Source organism: Misgurnus anguillicaudatus, chromosome 15, assembly GCF_027580225.2.
Source record: "Misgurnus anguillicaudatus chromosome 15, ASM2758022v2, whole genome shotgun sequence".
Taxonomy (NCBI): domain Eukaryota; kingdom Metazoa; phylum Chordata; class Actinopteri; order Cypriniformes; family Cobitidae; genus Misgurnus; species Misgurnus anguillicaudatus.
In genome coordinates, this window is record NC_073351.2 from 14,348,336 (window position 1) to 14,363,724 (window position 15,389).

The window sequence follows — 15,389 nt, forward strand, 5'->3', positions numbered from 1 at the left end:
GACATGGTGGTGAGTAAATTATCTGGATTTTTCTTTTAAGAAAATGGAATATTCCTTTAAGAAATGATGAATAAATAAAAGCTGAAATGTGAGGATCACAATGGCAGACTAGACAATGTTCTCTTCTGTTATGTTGTATGTCCCAGCATTTGCATACACTTTTACTACCCAATAAAATATTTATATATACTTTCCCAAAACAAAAACAGCACATACTTTTAGGTCATAGTACAAGTAGGCGAATTGGGGGACGCCGGAACAGTGTCGTCCAGCAGGCATCTTCCCTCTAAGCACACTGCTGGCCCCATCAGTGGCCGCATAGCTTACTGATGAGTCAAGAATGTGGTTACATGCCTTAAACATGAGCTATTACTGAACACAGGCCTCACTAGAGCACAGCCAGTGCGCTCATTCAGAGAGAGGGAGGGCGAGAGAGGGAGGTGGCTCAACAATAGAGGCAGGAGCGCTCCCAGCTACAGTCAGAAGCAAGCAGACACATCAAGCTGAAGGAGCGTAGCTGCAGCGGTCGAAACAGAAGGGCTTGTTTAGGTTTTCCGTGGAAACATCTCATCCCTTTCATATCGTACGGGGTTGAGCTTCGAGCCCTTTGAGTAGATTTTCCTGCTGTGGGGGAAACAGACCTGGATGCCCGTTGACTTGGTGATCCCTCCTCCACTGTGGACAGACATGCACGAGAGCGAGATGAGGCTGAAGATGCGTGTCAGGCGCATCAAAGAGAAACGAGACCTGAGAGGTAGGTTTATAGATGTACTGTATATTTATGTTTGTTACAGTGAACTTGGTTTGCATTTTCTCCTTATGTGAACATGTGGAATATATTTATTTATCTTACCACTTATAGATCTTACCATTCACACGCACATAACTTCATTACTAATGTGCTACCACTTATGAGTGAGTGCACCAAAACTGAATGCAAAGTGGAGACCATTTCTCCATCAGAAGAAAGGTTTTTTTATACATTTTTTTTTATATTTAGTTACTATTTTGCTAATAGGCCTGATGTCTATGTGCCGACTGTTTATATTGATTAGTAGCATAAATAAATTTAATTAAATATGCAGGATAAAGGAAATATGAAATACTCATATTATGTTAAAGCCATGGTTTTCGAATATGTGCCATCTCTAAAGGCATTCCCATAATGTATTTGGTTGCAAGACATATTTTGTTTGGAGTTCACCAAAACATCGCGAGAAACAAAGTTCATGAAAGATTGGTCGACTTTTTGAACAGATTTTAATTGCTTCCAGACAGAAGTTTGGAAACCCGATGCCACTGAGATTTGAAATACGACATTGTGTTGTACCATCAGCCCGAATGTGCCTGTACTTGTTTGAGTATCATGACACTCCGAACAAATTTAGCATGCTTGTTGTAAGCTCCTGCAAAGCAAGGCCCAAAATAATAAAGATCTGTATTTAGCCCACAGACACACACACGCGCGCGCACACACACACACGCAAACACTACAGGGCTGGCAAATATTGTGCATTTTGTTGTAAACAGCACATGCACAGCTCCTCATTGCAGGGGTGTAGAATTATCAAAACTTGTGTAGGGTGTGGCTTATGAATGTTAATTAGGCATACGGTAACATTTGACCTTTTAAATGATTTAATTAAAGCAGGTAATGATTTCCTGAATTACTACTTGCATGCATGTCGGATTTTCCAATGCTTAGACTCTTTACCTTGAAATTAAAATGGTTGTTTAATGCAGCCGGCTTGATTTTCTCTTCTTGTTGCAATTTAAACTCTCAAATAATGTTATGATTTCCCAAAAAGTAGGGAAAATTAACATAGTAATTTCTGAAATAAAATGTATCCCACAGTTATGGTTGCTATCTGTTCCAGAAAGAGAAAGAAAAACACTTCTGGTATATAAGAGTATAGTGTGGGGTTTATACTGACTTGTTTAACTCTGAATTAAAGACAGTGAGTTAGTGTAACCCGTGTGCACCATGAGGAGCAATAAAGATATTTTTGGGAAATGAAATCATTGATGTCAAGCAAGAGAAGGTTAGTCCAGCTCCTGCCAAAGATCAGATTCTGATATACAGAAAACACATGGCCTGCATATTTTCGGTATTTTGCTAAGATGTTTTATTTAACATCGTTTAAACAATGTTAGTATGGTTATTTTTTTAAGTCAAAGTGCAAAATGACAGCATTGCAGTATTTACAAAAACAATTTTATAAGATTTTCTGTGCTGATATAGGAAAATATGCAGAACACCATGACGTTAAATACAATTGAGAAAACATACTGAACAAGTTAAGCAACACTGTTTAATAAACATGCACTGTAAAAAAATGCAGAATGACGTTAAAACAACTTGGTTTTGCAAGTCAATTCTTACTATTTTAAGTTTTGAGCTGTAATAAGTTGACATAACTTGAAATTTAAACTTAATTTGCTAAGTAAAAGTTACATAAAATAAATGTTCATTGTTTGACAAAAATGCTGAATTTTTTTTTAATGTGCAAAAGAAAAGAGTTTGTGCAAATTGCTGCCCTAAATTATTAAGCATAATCAAATTGACTTTTTTTCTTTGACAAATTTTGACTACACTTTAGTTTATCAATAAAATAAGTTAAAAAGTAGCAACTCATCACTAGTCAAAATTTAAAAAATGGTAAGTTCAAATAACTTGAAAAGTCACCCTGCTGAAAATACAATAAAACCATTACAGGAAATTCTAATGGTTTCCATTAAAATACCAATAGGAACCATTAGCTTTTACCATTAAAACCACTACACTGAATTTGTAGTGTATTGGGCCATATTCCATTAGAACCAATACATAGAACCAATACATACCATTAGAGACCAACAAAAAACAATACACTGTAGTGTGTTTTGGGTCATATTCCATTAGAACCAATAACATTCCCAATAAAACCATTACAATTTTCTGTAATGGTTTTATTGTGTTTTTCAGCAGTGCAATCGGATTAAAAATTTAAACGGTGTATACGAGCATGTAATGCAATTCTTGTTATTTAAAGCAGTATGACAGCCCCAGCCCTGTACACCAGGACATAATGACATCACACTTAAGGAATGTCAGCCGTCAGGACGGCAAGGCAAGTCTGCCCTAATTCACTCAAAGCTCACATCTGCCAAGAGTCTCTTTTTCAGTTACCTTAAACCTTCTGTCTGCCTCAGTATGAGTTATCCCGGTAACTGGCTTTGACTTTAGGCTGTGATGTCATAAATCTGCCTAATCTTTCCTGGGATGATAGGATCTCAAGTCACCCAGAGCCTGGCTTGTGACAGTGATAGTCAAAATTGGTAGGGTGCAGAGTTTGGCACATGTGTGTATCGCAAAGAGTAGCAACCCAGAGACGGCTTGTTGGCCACCCGCGTGTTGAGCAATGATGTCATCTTGCTTGGCGATTGCTTTTAATAGCTGGAAACAGACGGCTCTTGATCTGGCCCTTAAAGGGCCAGAGACACAACTGGAATAGCTGCAAACTGTGATGTTTTCGGTTAAAAATAGGCAAAACGTGATTATTGAGCAAGTCTATAAATAATAACTGATGTTCCTGTTGCTTAGTTGGTAAAGCATTGCGTTAGCTAGCTGTGCAAAAAAAATGCACACCCTGAATGCACTGTAAATGTTGTGTTTGTCTTTTTACCCAGATTCATAACTGTAATCTTACAATAATGATTTATAAGTTGAGCTGTAGGGTACGGTTTCATGGGATGTGTCAATTTGACATCATCTGACTTTAACTCGTAAAGAGAAGTACATAACGTAACCTGCAATTTCATGTTTCAAACTGAGATGGCGATATAGAGGTAAAACTGATTTGAATATACTTTTAAAGTTCTGAGTTTTTATAGATTTTCATATAATCAAATCGACTTATTTCACCAAGCTTACTGAATAGATTAAATAAACATCTGCTCGCCTTCTAACTAAGTTGAAGTACTAGCTCAATAAACTCGGGGTTAAGCCAATGCCCTAAGGTTACACCAGTGTAATTTGAGTAACGCTGACACTTTTTTCCGTGACAAGAGCGTGGCATGATGTCATCTGTGACTCAGTGTGTGAAAAGGTCTTTAAACAGGTCTGTTTGGTTTGACTCAACACTGGTCATGCAACTTATCTAATGGCCTTGTAGAGTGATGTCATGTGAACATTACCCTGAAAGAGAACAGTCCTCTGTGAACGGAGGGGGGGGGGTGAATTAATAAATGTTCGAATGGGATGGATGGCAGGGCGAATGAATCCATTGATGAATGCATAAATTAACAAAGCAATGAACAAATAAGTGTGCCTTTGTGTCAACACTCTCCAGTCACATGAGGTTACTTAAGGGCCCTTACCTCATGTCTCTGAGCTCATCTGCTTGTATTGCCCCATTTCAGCTCTTTGGTGACTATATCTGTTCTCTCTTTCTGTTTCATAATATTGTCATCTCCCAAACGTTTCCCTTGGTTATTTGCATGCATCTGTGTGCGTAAGACGATCTAGCTAAACACCAACCCAGAGTGATGTCATCGCTCGCTCTCCTTAGTTGGAGTGTGAGGTAACATGATCCCGATTTTGAGGAGAGAACTGATTCCAAATCATTTAAAATTAAAAATATTGACAAATGTTCCTTCAGTTGCGATTAGACTTAGGATAGCTGGTTCCTTTGTTGTCTTTATTTGGCTTGGCATTTATTTAGTCGAATTACACGGCTTCTTTGTGAGTCATTTGAATGCACGTTTGCATAGAGTTAACATAATGTTGTTTTAGTGTATGAGGTAATCTGTGGCTAATATCAAGACGACGGGTTGAGATGGGCTCCATTACAGCAGCAAGACCCTCGAAAGTCCCAAGGCTGCTTTCATGAATGACATCTGATCACTAAAACCAAAATATAATGTTTTCACATATAGATGGCGTTGCACAAGATCTGGGGCCCTATATGCATAGGCAGTCCTGATGGGCCCCCATGCCCCACCCCCATAATATATTTCAGACTTTCAAGGGCCCTCTCTTCCTTTGTGGCCCTGGTAATCAGTACTGGTTTTACCCCCAGTCCGACGGCCAATAATGTAGTTGTAATGTTTTTGTTTATAATAGTGAACCATAATTTTAATGAGGATTGTATTTAGGAGGATGAAATCATAAATGTTTGAAAAGACAAGTTAACATATAACTTTCATTCACTTTCAGCTTTTATATTTTTTTTCTTGCTTGAGAAGTTTGTATAACAAACTGTATCATTACTGCCACATTAAAACTAATAGCAAAAATCATGTGACAAAAAGTCATATTGTTGACTCCTGATTGGTGAGATCATTTGCCTTTTTGGTTTGAATGTTGGTTTACAGTAAATATGCCTCTCTAATGCCATCTCTGTTTGAGACATAAACTGCAGTTGACATAAATAACAATGTATTTCCCACATTTTTTAATAATTTGGTTTCAGATTGCACGTTGCAAATAAAAATTAAAGCTAGAATTTTTAAAATCTTTCACTCTCCAAAATCAAAAAGCCACACGTCAGGTCAGTGCTTCCTTATGAACTTTTATATACGCAAATAGGGGATTGTGTGGACTTGTGGCAATACGTTGGTCCTCTAAGGCTTTAAAGCTGGATGTATGTCAGAATGATTGCATGTGAGCATGTGTGTGTCATAGAGAGTGCATTTATTTCCTCTGAATCTGGCTGGGTGTTGGTGTTCCTGTGGTTTGCCTCATTCCCACATTATGATGTTGGTTCCAGAGAGAGGAGATGAGATCATTCAGGAAGTAAAAAAGCGGGGAACCAGACACTGACACATTATCTACCTTGTAAAGTGGCAGAACGTGCCTTTCACCGCCCATTGGTTTTCCCATTTCCTTTTTAAAAGAGGAAGGTTTGCCACTCGCGCAACCTAGCATTCAAAGTCATTAGACTTCCATGAGCAGAGCTACAGTATAGCTTTATACTGTTAGTTACACCTACAATTCCTGATAAACACAATAGGTTTAAGAATCTCAATCATATATGCCGGTTAAAGCCATTACAGATCGGATTTTCTGCTGGAAATACTAGTTTGGTTTAGTTGGAATTGAAATGGCAGGATGTTTCTTCTGTGGCGGAAAGGCTTCTTGGCCCCTGTGGAGTTTGCGTTTGGGGTTCAAGTGTAATTCAGTCTTTAAGGATGTTTGGAAACCCCCTTCATTGTTGCTATTTTCCCATTATGTACATGAGTTTGAAGCAAAGTATGTGTGTTACCAAAAAAAACGCTCAAGAGGAAAAATGAAGCACATGCTCTGGTTGAAAATTGTGTGATTGGATTTGTCTTAATTTGAGTTTTTCTACTCTTTAATCTCCCCAGGTGGCTTTGCGGCTTTCTCGTCTTGTTTTCCTGATCTGTGTGAGAGTAAGCCAGCCACTCTTCTGCCCCTCAGCCTGTCCCAGCCCTGTCTACCCGTGCCCAACATTGGTCCCACCCGCATACTGCCCCATCTGTACCTGGGCTCCCAGAGAGACGTTCTCAACAAGGTCAGTGGAAGATAAATAAGAGTCAATTATACGGTTTGTTGCACTGCAGTTGCCTCCAGGCATCCTAAATATTTACCCATCTAAACAATTTTTCCCTCTTACTCAACCATTTCCTTTCACGAAGACATAACAAACTCGTATATCTTTAGATCATCTAAAATACTTTCCTTTTACCTGAAGGTTGTTTGCGCATACCACTGTATTGTATCATATCTCACAACTTCAGATAACAGGCAACCATATGCATTCCCCAAAAGCATTTACTGATGTCAGGTTGATTTAAATGTAAGCCCTGTCAAGTTAACATGAGATTATTCTTTCCGTGACACATTATCATTCTACATCTCCCTCACTTAAAAGAGCTTTGGCATGCATGACACGCAGATGCAGATACAGCTGGAATCTGGAATGAAGGAAAATCAAAATATATGTCATAAACAGTCAGAAAGTATGTCGCAAACAGATTTTTTCCATATCCATGTCTGTTTTGTTTTTCACCCTATTCTTTAGAAGGATGATTTTGGCATCGGCTTCCATCAAACCTATTTTTAATTTCCAACTTTTAACAGGAACTGATGACGCAAAATGGAATCACTTATGTCCTGAATGCCAGTAACACTTGTCCCAAACCTGACTTCATCAGTGACAACCACTTCATGCGCATTCCCGTCAATGACAGTTACTGTGAGAAGCTGCTTCCCTGGTTGGAGAAAACCAATGAGTTTATTGGTAAGAGTGCTGTACCATTTTACAATACAATTATGTTTATCTTTCTAAAGCAGGGGTCTCAAACCTTTTTCTGAGCAAGGGCTACCAAAATGGATAAAATAATCTGGAGGGCTACTTTTTAATATATAATCTATTCAAAATGTTTTTGTTTAAAATATACATACATACAAACATACATAAAACAATCTATTATATAAAAAATATATAATTAATAAATATTAAAATTGAGGCTATTGATAAAATGTGCTTTGGCGGGCAACCCACAGACTCCATGGGGGCAACCTGGTGCCTGCGGGCACCATGTTGGAGACCACTGATCTAGAGTATACATTCTTCAATATGCGTATATACATGTGTCCCATATGACAAAAAATATTTCAAAATATATGCTAAATACATTTTATAGAAAGTAAAGCTTTTAGTTTTAAACAGATATTTCAACATATATTTCAAGGTCAACAAATACAGTTCTAATTTAACAACCCATACAGCAAAAAATATATTTTTCTGACCAAAATATAAAGTTTATAAAGTATTTATGAACTATAAAATTTTATAATGCATATTTTTGCAGTTGATAATAGCCTTTATTTAATTTTAACCTTTTTAAACCTGTTATGTTTAAAGGATACTAACTTTTTTTTCCAATGTGACATGAATATAAATTCTTAAAAAAAAAAAAGTATTTTAAAATATAACTAAAAATGTCATAATGTCGGAGCGGATGGTGTAGTGGGCAGCCCTCCGACATGTGGTGCTTTCGCAGTTTCGGTGACCCAATTTCGATTCCCAGCTCGTGGTCATATGCCGATCCCACACCCCCTCTCCTCCCTGTACTTTCCCGTCCTTGCCTTACACACTGTCAAATAAAGGCAAAATGGCCAAAAATATATAACTTAAAAAAAATTCATAAAAAATCCATCTGGAGGTTTTTTTTATATATATATTCTACTTAAAACATTTTGGTTTTACTTAATGATTTTATTTTATTTTACTTGATATGTTTTATCATTGTTTAAAATGTTAACATACATAAAGGAAGCCAAGCTAATATAAAAAACATGTAATAAATAAATATTACAATAAATATTGCTATTAATAGAATGTGCTTTGGCGAGCAACTCACAGACTCTGTGTGGGCAACCTGGTGCCCGTGGGCACCACGTTGGAGACCACTGCCATAAAATATATTAGTGAAAAAGTTTTTTTTTAAACAAATTTCAGAATATATTTTAGCAAATACATTCTGTTTTGTATATTTTTAAATATGTATTTTTGCATACATTATGCATTTCACAATATGTGTATTAAAAGTGCACATTTGGGGTTTGCTGAACACTCGCTCTAAGCAATCTGAATCTTTTTAGCTTGTGGTCATGATTAAAGCTAAATGTTGGGTTAACACAAACCATGTGTGTATCAGCAGTGTTGAGGGAGGTATGAGTGATGTCAGCATTTGAGGTGTGCGAATGAGATCACCGCATGCTTTGTTTGCAGTTTAACATTGAGACTGCTTTTGACCAGTTTGCCATTTCTGTCTATCCACAGACAAAGCCAAGGTGTCAAACTGCAGAGTCATCGTCCACTGCTTGGCTGGCATATCCCGCTCTGCGACCATTGCCATCGCTTACATCATGAAAACTATGGGCCTTTCATCGGATGATGCCTATAGGTAACTTTTGTTCTATTGATGTCTGTATGTTGGATTTTGGGTCCTTAGCATTAGCATTGGATGCCAGGCTTTCTAACTAGGTCATTCAAGAGTTATTTTTTCGGCTAGAGTGCTGGTTTAATGCTTGTAGCTATGCTGCCCTTATGTAAAATTACCATGGTTAAATGTAAACTAAAGGTCTTTAATTGGGTCATAAATTGCATTTCTTTGATGTTCTTTAGATTTGTGAAGGATCGTCGTCCATCAATATCTCCAAATTTCAACTTCCTGGGTCAGCTGCTGGAGTTCGAGAGAGCTTTGCAGTTAAAGACGGCACCCTGTGACCCCATGAGGTTAGCAGCGAAACACCATGAAGAGGTGGAAGAGGTCAAAAGCACAAATGATGATGATCGCTTCGAGCAGAGGACTCCAGAACCTACAAAGATCACCGCGAAGCCTCCGTCACCTATCTCGCTACAGAAAGACCTGAGCTCCCTTCACCTGTCCTCCGAGCGCATCCTTCAAAACAGAAGGCTCAAGTGCTCCTTTTCCCTCGATATAAAATCCGTCTACTCCTCAAGCCAAAACCAGCGATCCTCTCCTAATCCCCCACCATCAGACTCACAAAACACACCCAAGCTGTGCAGACTCAACAGCTTAAAGAACAGCAATAATGTGTGTCAGCATCCTTCGACGACAGACTTTTCAAGCTCTTTAGAGTCGCAGTGCACCGCTGTGAATGGCAAGTCTAGAATTAGCCCGCAAAGAGAGAGGCGAGAAATCAGCAGCTTTGAAAGGTTATCCGCTACCACGCCGTCTCTCAATCTGAACCAAAGTAATTGTGGGCCAAGACCCCAGGATTCCATTTGTGAGACCAACGCGAAAACACCTTCATTTCTCAGCTTGCCGCTGGGTACATCTTCTACTTGGACGACGCACAGAGGCTCGAATCAGGCAACTACCCCCATCACGCCAACGGGTGACTGCCCTTGGTTCTTCGGCTCTAATTTGGCACCATCTGGAACGACTTCAGGGAGCTCTGTGCATTTTGGCACCGGTCCTGCTTACGTGGCTTTCAGCTGCGGCGGCCAAGCTGGCACCTCCAACACCAGCATACATCTAAGAGACAAAACACAGGAGCAGCGGGACTTTCAGAACAGCTGGCTGGAGGAAGGAAAAGTGGTGGTGTGTAGCGTATCGCAAGTGGACACCAAGTACAAGCGCCGCAGCTGCCAGATGGAGTTTGAAGAGGGTATTAACACAACGCAAAGCAGTGAGGAATTTGGGAAGCTGGGGAAGCAATCCAGTTTCTCTGGTAGCATGGAGGTCATTGAGGTATCGTGACAAAGATGAGAATAAACCGGTCTTGTCTGCCAAAAATGCAATAACCCAAGTGAAATGAGTAAGGACTGTAAAAAAACAGGAAAGCTTTAGGTGTCCATTGTTGTGATGTGATCTCCGGAGTTACGGAGCTGAATTTTAGAGAGCTTACAGACTGCACGATATGTATTTATGCCAAAGACCTCACAGAACAACCTTATTTCGACAATGGTACATAATGAAGGACACAGAAGCACACAATATTCTTCTAGCATGACCATATACGAAGACATTAAACATGAATGAATGACATGAGTGTGTGTTCATGCAGATTTTATGCAAATTAGAGCAATCGCACTTAAAGGGTAAATCACCCCTGCCTGAGGGGAAACTGTATGTTTGCCCAACTTTAAAATTGCTGTTGCGACATGTATTTGTTTTATTTAGCTATGAATTGAGGGCATTTGCATTCGACGATGTCACTCTTCAGTGTTATATCATTTTATCTGCGATCTAAAAGAGTGAAAAGATGAAGTGTATGTTTAAGCTGAGATTCTCTCAGACCCACTACTGTGCACTGAGCATGCTCAGAATGGCTGGCTACCTACAAGACAAGCTGCATCCAGCAGCACTATGTACTAAGCTGTAAATCTAGACGTATTTACATACGAATGTGTAAAAGAAATTGACTTTGTTGTTAATGGTTTATTTAAAGTTTCACGCATTGTTGCTTTAATTTATTGTATGTATTGGTTTCATTCTGGCAATGAGCAATAATATATTATTTGAAAAAAAAAGTTTTTTGGTCTTTGTTTAAGTTTCTGGTGCAAACACAAAGTACACTTAAAAAAATGTTTTAGCTTCCTAAAATTTTAAGAATAATCAAAATTGCTTTACAGTTCATTTCAACTTACTGTTTCAAATTTTTACCTGTAACTAACTTTACAGTTGTAAAAAAAATTGAGGCAGCAAAAAAATCTTTGTATACACTCATAAAATAAGCAGTTAATTTATGCATGCTGCAGTGCATGATGGGAAACATTTTCAAATTAAAAATTTTAAGTAAGCTTAAGTTCTTTAATGCCATACCTACAGTACACACATGTACATCAGTCATAATTTTGACCACACATACAAATACATTACATCTTTTTAGTATTATTACAGTTACAATACTATTAAATATAAATTGAAGTAAAGGAGTCTTTTAGTCACCAGAATGTTACATAACCTAAAACAATATGTTTATAATTTCCTAAATTGAAGAACATATATATATATAAGTTAAAATGTATGCAAACTCTTAAAAGAATCAAATAAAAAATCTGGCTTTATGTCTAATGCATACATGTACAGGTATGGCAATTATAGGGGAAGATTGTTGTACATTCCTCTATTATCAGAGCTTTTCTGCTGGGCCTCACATCAGCAATCTCAGTCCTTACGCATTACTTGAATTACTTAATACACACTGTAGGAAGTCAGAAGATCAGTATGGAGGCAGTCATATGATTTCATACAGAAAAATGCTTAGACATAATGTGCAAATTGAAAAAAAGTACAACTTGTTAAAAGTTTAAAAAAGCCTCCATGAAATTAAAAATATTTTTTTCCTTTTAGTATAGATATGTTAGGCTTAAGAATAATTATGAACTGGTATGGTCCAAAACACTGACAAAATTGTCATACAGAAGATATAAGGTTTCAAAACCTACTGTTTGAAACAAAAGTCTAGAATTTTTATGACATCGGGCCCTATTTTAACGATCTAAGCGCATTGTCTAAATGGGCGTGTCCGAATCCACTTTTGCTAATTTAACGACGGGAAAAATGGTTTGTGCCCTGAGCGCATGGTCGAATAGGGTTGGTCCTTTTATTAATGATTAATGGGAGTATTTTGGGCGTAACGTGCAATAAACCAATGAGAGTCTCAGCTCTCATCCCCATTTAAAAGCTGGCGCTATGTGTAATCCCTATTTAGATGACGGACTTTGTAAACTGAAAAACTAAGCGTAGGAAGAAGATCCCCAGTTTAAGATTAATGTTAAATAATTGTGTTGTTTTTCACTTGTATTGAAATTGTTATTTTTTTCATTAAAACCTTTAAAACCCGTTTTCTTTTAGTCATGGAAGTAAAAAAGCAGGCTTTTAATTGCTTTAAATGTATCCAATATCATCAAAAAATTATTTACAAGTATGTAAGAAAAGGTTTGTACTGTAAAAATACTTTAAAGCTTAATTAAATATATTTTTGAATTTGAAAATATATTTAGCTTATATATTAACAAAATATTATATATTTTATATATTAATATATATTCAAAATGTATTTTAGGGGCAACAAATACATTTCTAATTTTACAACCCATACAGCAAAAATATATTTTTTTCTGGCTAAAATATAAAAGTTTGTATAAAATGTATAAAGTATAAGTATAAAATGTATTAATATTTACAAAATAAAAAAATATAAGTATATTTTGGTTGTTAAAAATATATTTAATTTTAAAATTTTTCTAAACCTGTTATGTTTACACACTGTAAAAAATACTTGCTGCCTTAAATTTTTTTGTTGAATCAACTTGGATTTACAAGTCATTTCAACTTACTATTATTTATCTTGACTAGTGATGACTTGTTATAACTACAGGTGAGTTGTTATGACTTTAAGTTGACTTTTCTGAACTATATTTTATAAGTTGTGACAACTAATCTCTGTTGACATGACTTGTAAATCTGAGTTGATTTAACAAAAAAGGCAGCAAAGTTTTTTTTACAGTGCAGGTTTGTAACATACAAAGTTTTTCTTCCAATACAACATGATTATAAATGCTTTAAAATATATTTATTTTAAAATATATTTGAAAATATACAAAATATTTAAATATATTTATTTTTAAAACATGTTTTAAAATATATTTCAGCGCACATATTTTGGCCATTTTTTGTATATTTTGAAAAACATTTAAAATGATATTTGAAAATATATATTTTTGGCTGTATCAGCTTCTCATCAAATGTCCTGCCCAATCAAATGCTCTTTGGTTGTTGAAGCATCCTGCCCTCTATGTTTTGTTACAGTACATCGTTGCTGGAGTGTGCCGTAAATGAATGACTTCAATGAATTCCTGTTTCAGTTAAACTGACAACACCACAAAATGCTACACATTCCAGGGCACTTCAGTGGGCCTTTAAAGCCGAGCAATGCTTTTTCTGAAACATAAACCATTTAGGGGGTGTGCACACCAAAGCCTGAGCGCGATTCAAAAGGCGAAGACGTCAGTTGCGCGACCATTCACCTTCATCTGCCTCCGTAAAAACCTTTTGATGCGAGAATGCTTTGCATGAGGCTGTTATTGTATAGTTTTATTCTGTAAAGATGAAGACTTGTTAATATTTAAAATTTATTTAACTTTGAACAAACTCTTGCCAGTAAATAACATAACTTTAAATCTACGGTAAATTACCGGCAACCTAGCTGCAATAACATTGTAATTTCTACAGAATTTTTTTACAGTGTAATTAAAAGTTTTACAAGGTTTCTCTGTTGCATTAAACTGCTTCAATGGTAAAAATGATAAAAAAGGATGCTGAATTACTCTAAGTAGCCTACTCTTAAAAAACAATAACCAATAACGGATTAGAGCACTGAAGATAATTCCCAAATATTAACATTGCAATCAACATCTAAATCTAATTGTGTATAAATGACGTTCATCCCAAATGTAAGAGAGTGCTGTGCTAGGTGTTGTTTGGAGAAAGCTTATTTGTGGTGCTTTGTTATAGACTTTCCATTTAGAGAGTTGACAGCCGAAGATTTGTATCCTATATTCTATATGCGCAGGATCTAATTTTGGATGTGTTTATGTGTCTGTTTGTGTAGGAGCGCATCATTATGGCGTGTTTGCGCAATCGATGAAAACACTTTCACATCAGCTCAGCTCTACCCAACAACCACTTCATAACGATCCCATGCCAAACACGCACACACCATAGACCCTTCAATTTATGGCCACACTAGACTGACTGAGCGGATTTAAAATCTACGAGTCCTAATTGTCTTTTGCATGCCAGATTCCTTGTTCGAGTGTAATTAGGAGAAGGACATAATGGTGGGAGTATGAGAGATATAATTCACTCATCTTCATTTGGCAAAGGCATACTAAGTAATAGAGAGACTGTGCAAACGCTGTCAAGGCAACCAAAAGCATGCGTATGCGGTCTATTGCGGACCAACTTTCACAAACATACACGTTGCATCTGTTTTGTCTTTTGAAGAAAATATAAGATCTGCTTATGATGATGTTTGTGATGTAATTGTAATGCACCACAAAAGACATAATGTCTGACCACTTGACTCAGTTTGCTGGTTTTTAATTGGCTTGCAGTTTTGGGTTACTAGTAAGTCACAGCTACATGGACAACCAGCTTGGCCATACTGGGAGACCAGATAGATCATTTGTGCAGAATGACAGACCACCTTAAACCAGCTAAGACTAGCTTGGGCAGACCAGAAAGCCAAAATGGTCTAATTGGCATTCCTGTTTGTTTTTATATGCTGTTTACTGATTAAATACTCCATAAAGATGTTTTTATTATTATCATTGCATGCATTGTTTTTAATAATATAAATTTTATCATCAGTTTGCATTTTTCAAGAGGTTTAATATACAATGACAAACCGGAGTGTACGGTTCCATGTGTTTGTAGGCCTGTGCGTGAGAATGTGTTAACAGCAGATAAAGGGAACGTTTGATTACATCCAGACGTGACAGTGTAATGCGGACTTCTGGCGCCCAGATCCAGACCTTCTATATGGAAACTGTTAAAGAATGATTATGTCATCAGGATATTTTCCCATTCCATGATGTAGAGCAAGTGACTAATGCTGCCTCAAAAATAAACAACATTTCTCATCACCCCATACCCCTCCTCTGACTTACGTAAGCATCATTCAGTGCTCCACTTTCCTTTTAATGGATGCAGATTTTGTAGATGCAAAGGACATTCATTTGTACATGAATACGTATTTCATGTTAGGCGTATCTGTATAGACAATTATGTATAATACAAAACTATTTTTAAATGCTACAAGATTGGGAGATGAATGATGTTTACTTTTGCAAAGGCCCGTGAAGTTCAACAGGATATGAGGAACATAATGATTTGGCTCA

General features: G+C 36.9%; 1 protein-coding gene across 1 annotated transcript; it reads left to right on the forward strand.

Moving 5' to 3' along the window:
* The first annotated feature begins 407 nt into the window (after positions 1-407).
* dusp8b (dual specificity phosphatase 8b) lies at positions 408-11,020 on the forward strand. Its single transcript, XM_055174656.2, has 5 exons — positions 408-754; positions 6,349-6,515; positions 7,085-7,244; positions 8,793-8,916; positions 9,138-11,020. The coding sequence occupies exons 1-5, from the start codon at positions 646-648 to the stop codon at positions 10,237-10,239; spliced, it is 1,662 nt and encodes a 553-aa protein (XP_055030631.1). The 5' UTR covers positions 408-645; the 3' UTR covers positions 10,240-11,020.
* The last annotated feature ends 4,369 nt before the right edge of the window (positions 11,021-15,389 follow it).

Bases quoted from the DNA above. Each gene is read 5' to 3' on its own strand.
- dusp8b (XM_055174656.2), top strand. From the start codon at position 646: ATGCCCGTTGACTTGGTGATCCCTCCTCCACTGTGGACAGACATGCAC. The intron at 6,516-7,084 runs GTCAGTGGAAGA...AACTTTTAACAG, and splicing joins AGAGAGACGTTCTCAACAAG to GAACTGATGACGCAAAATGG. The intron at 8,917-9,137 runs GTAACTTTTGTT...GATGTTCTTTAG, and splicing joins TCATCGGATGATGCCTATAG to ATTTGTGAAGGATCGTCGTC.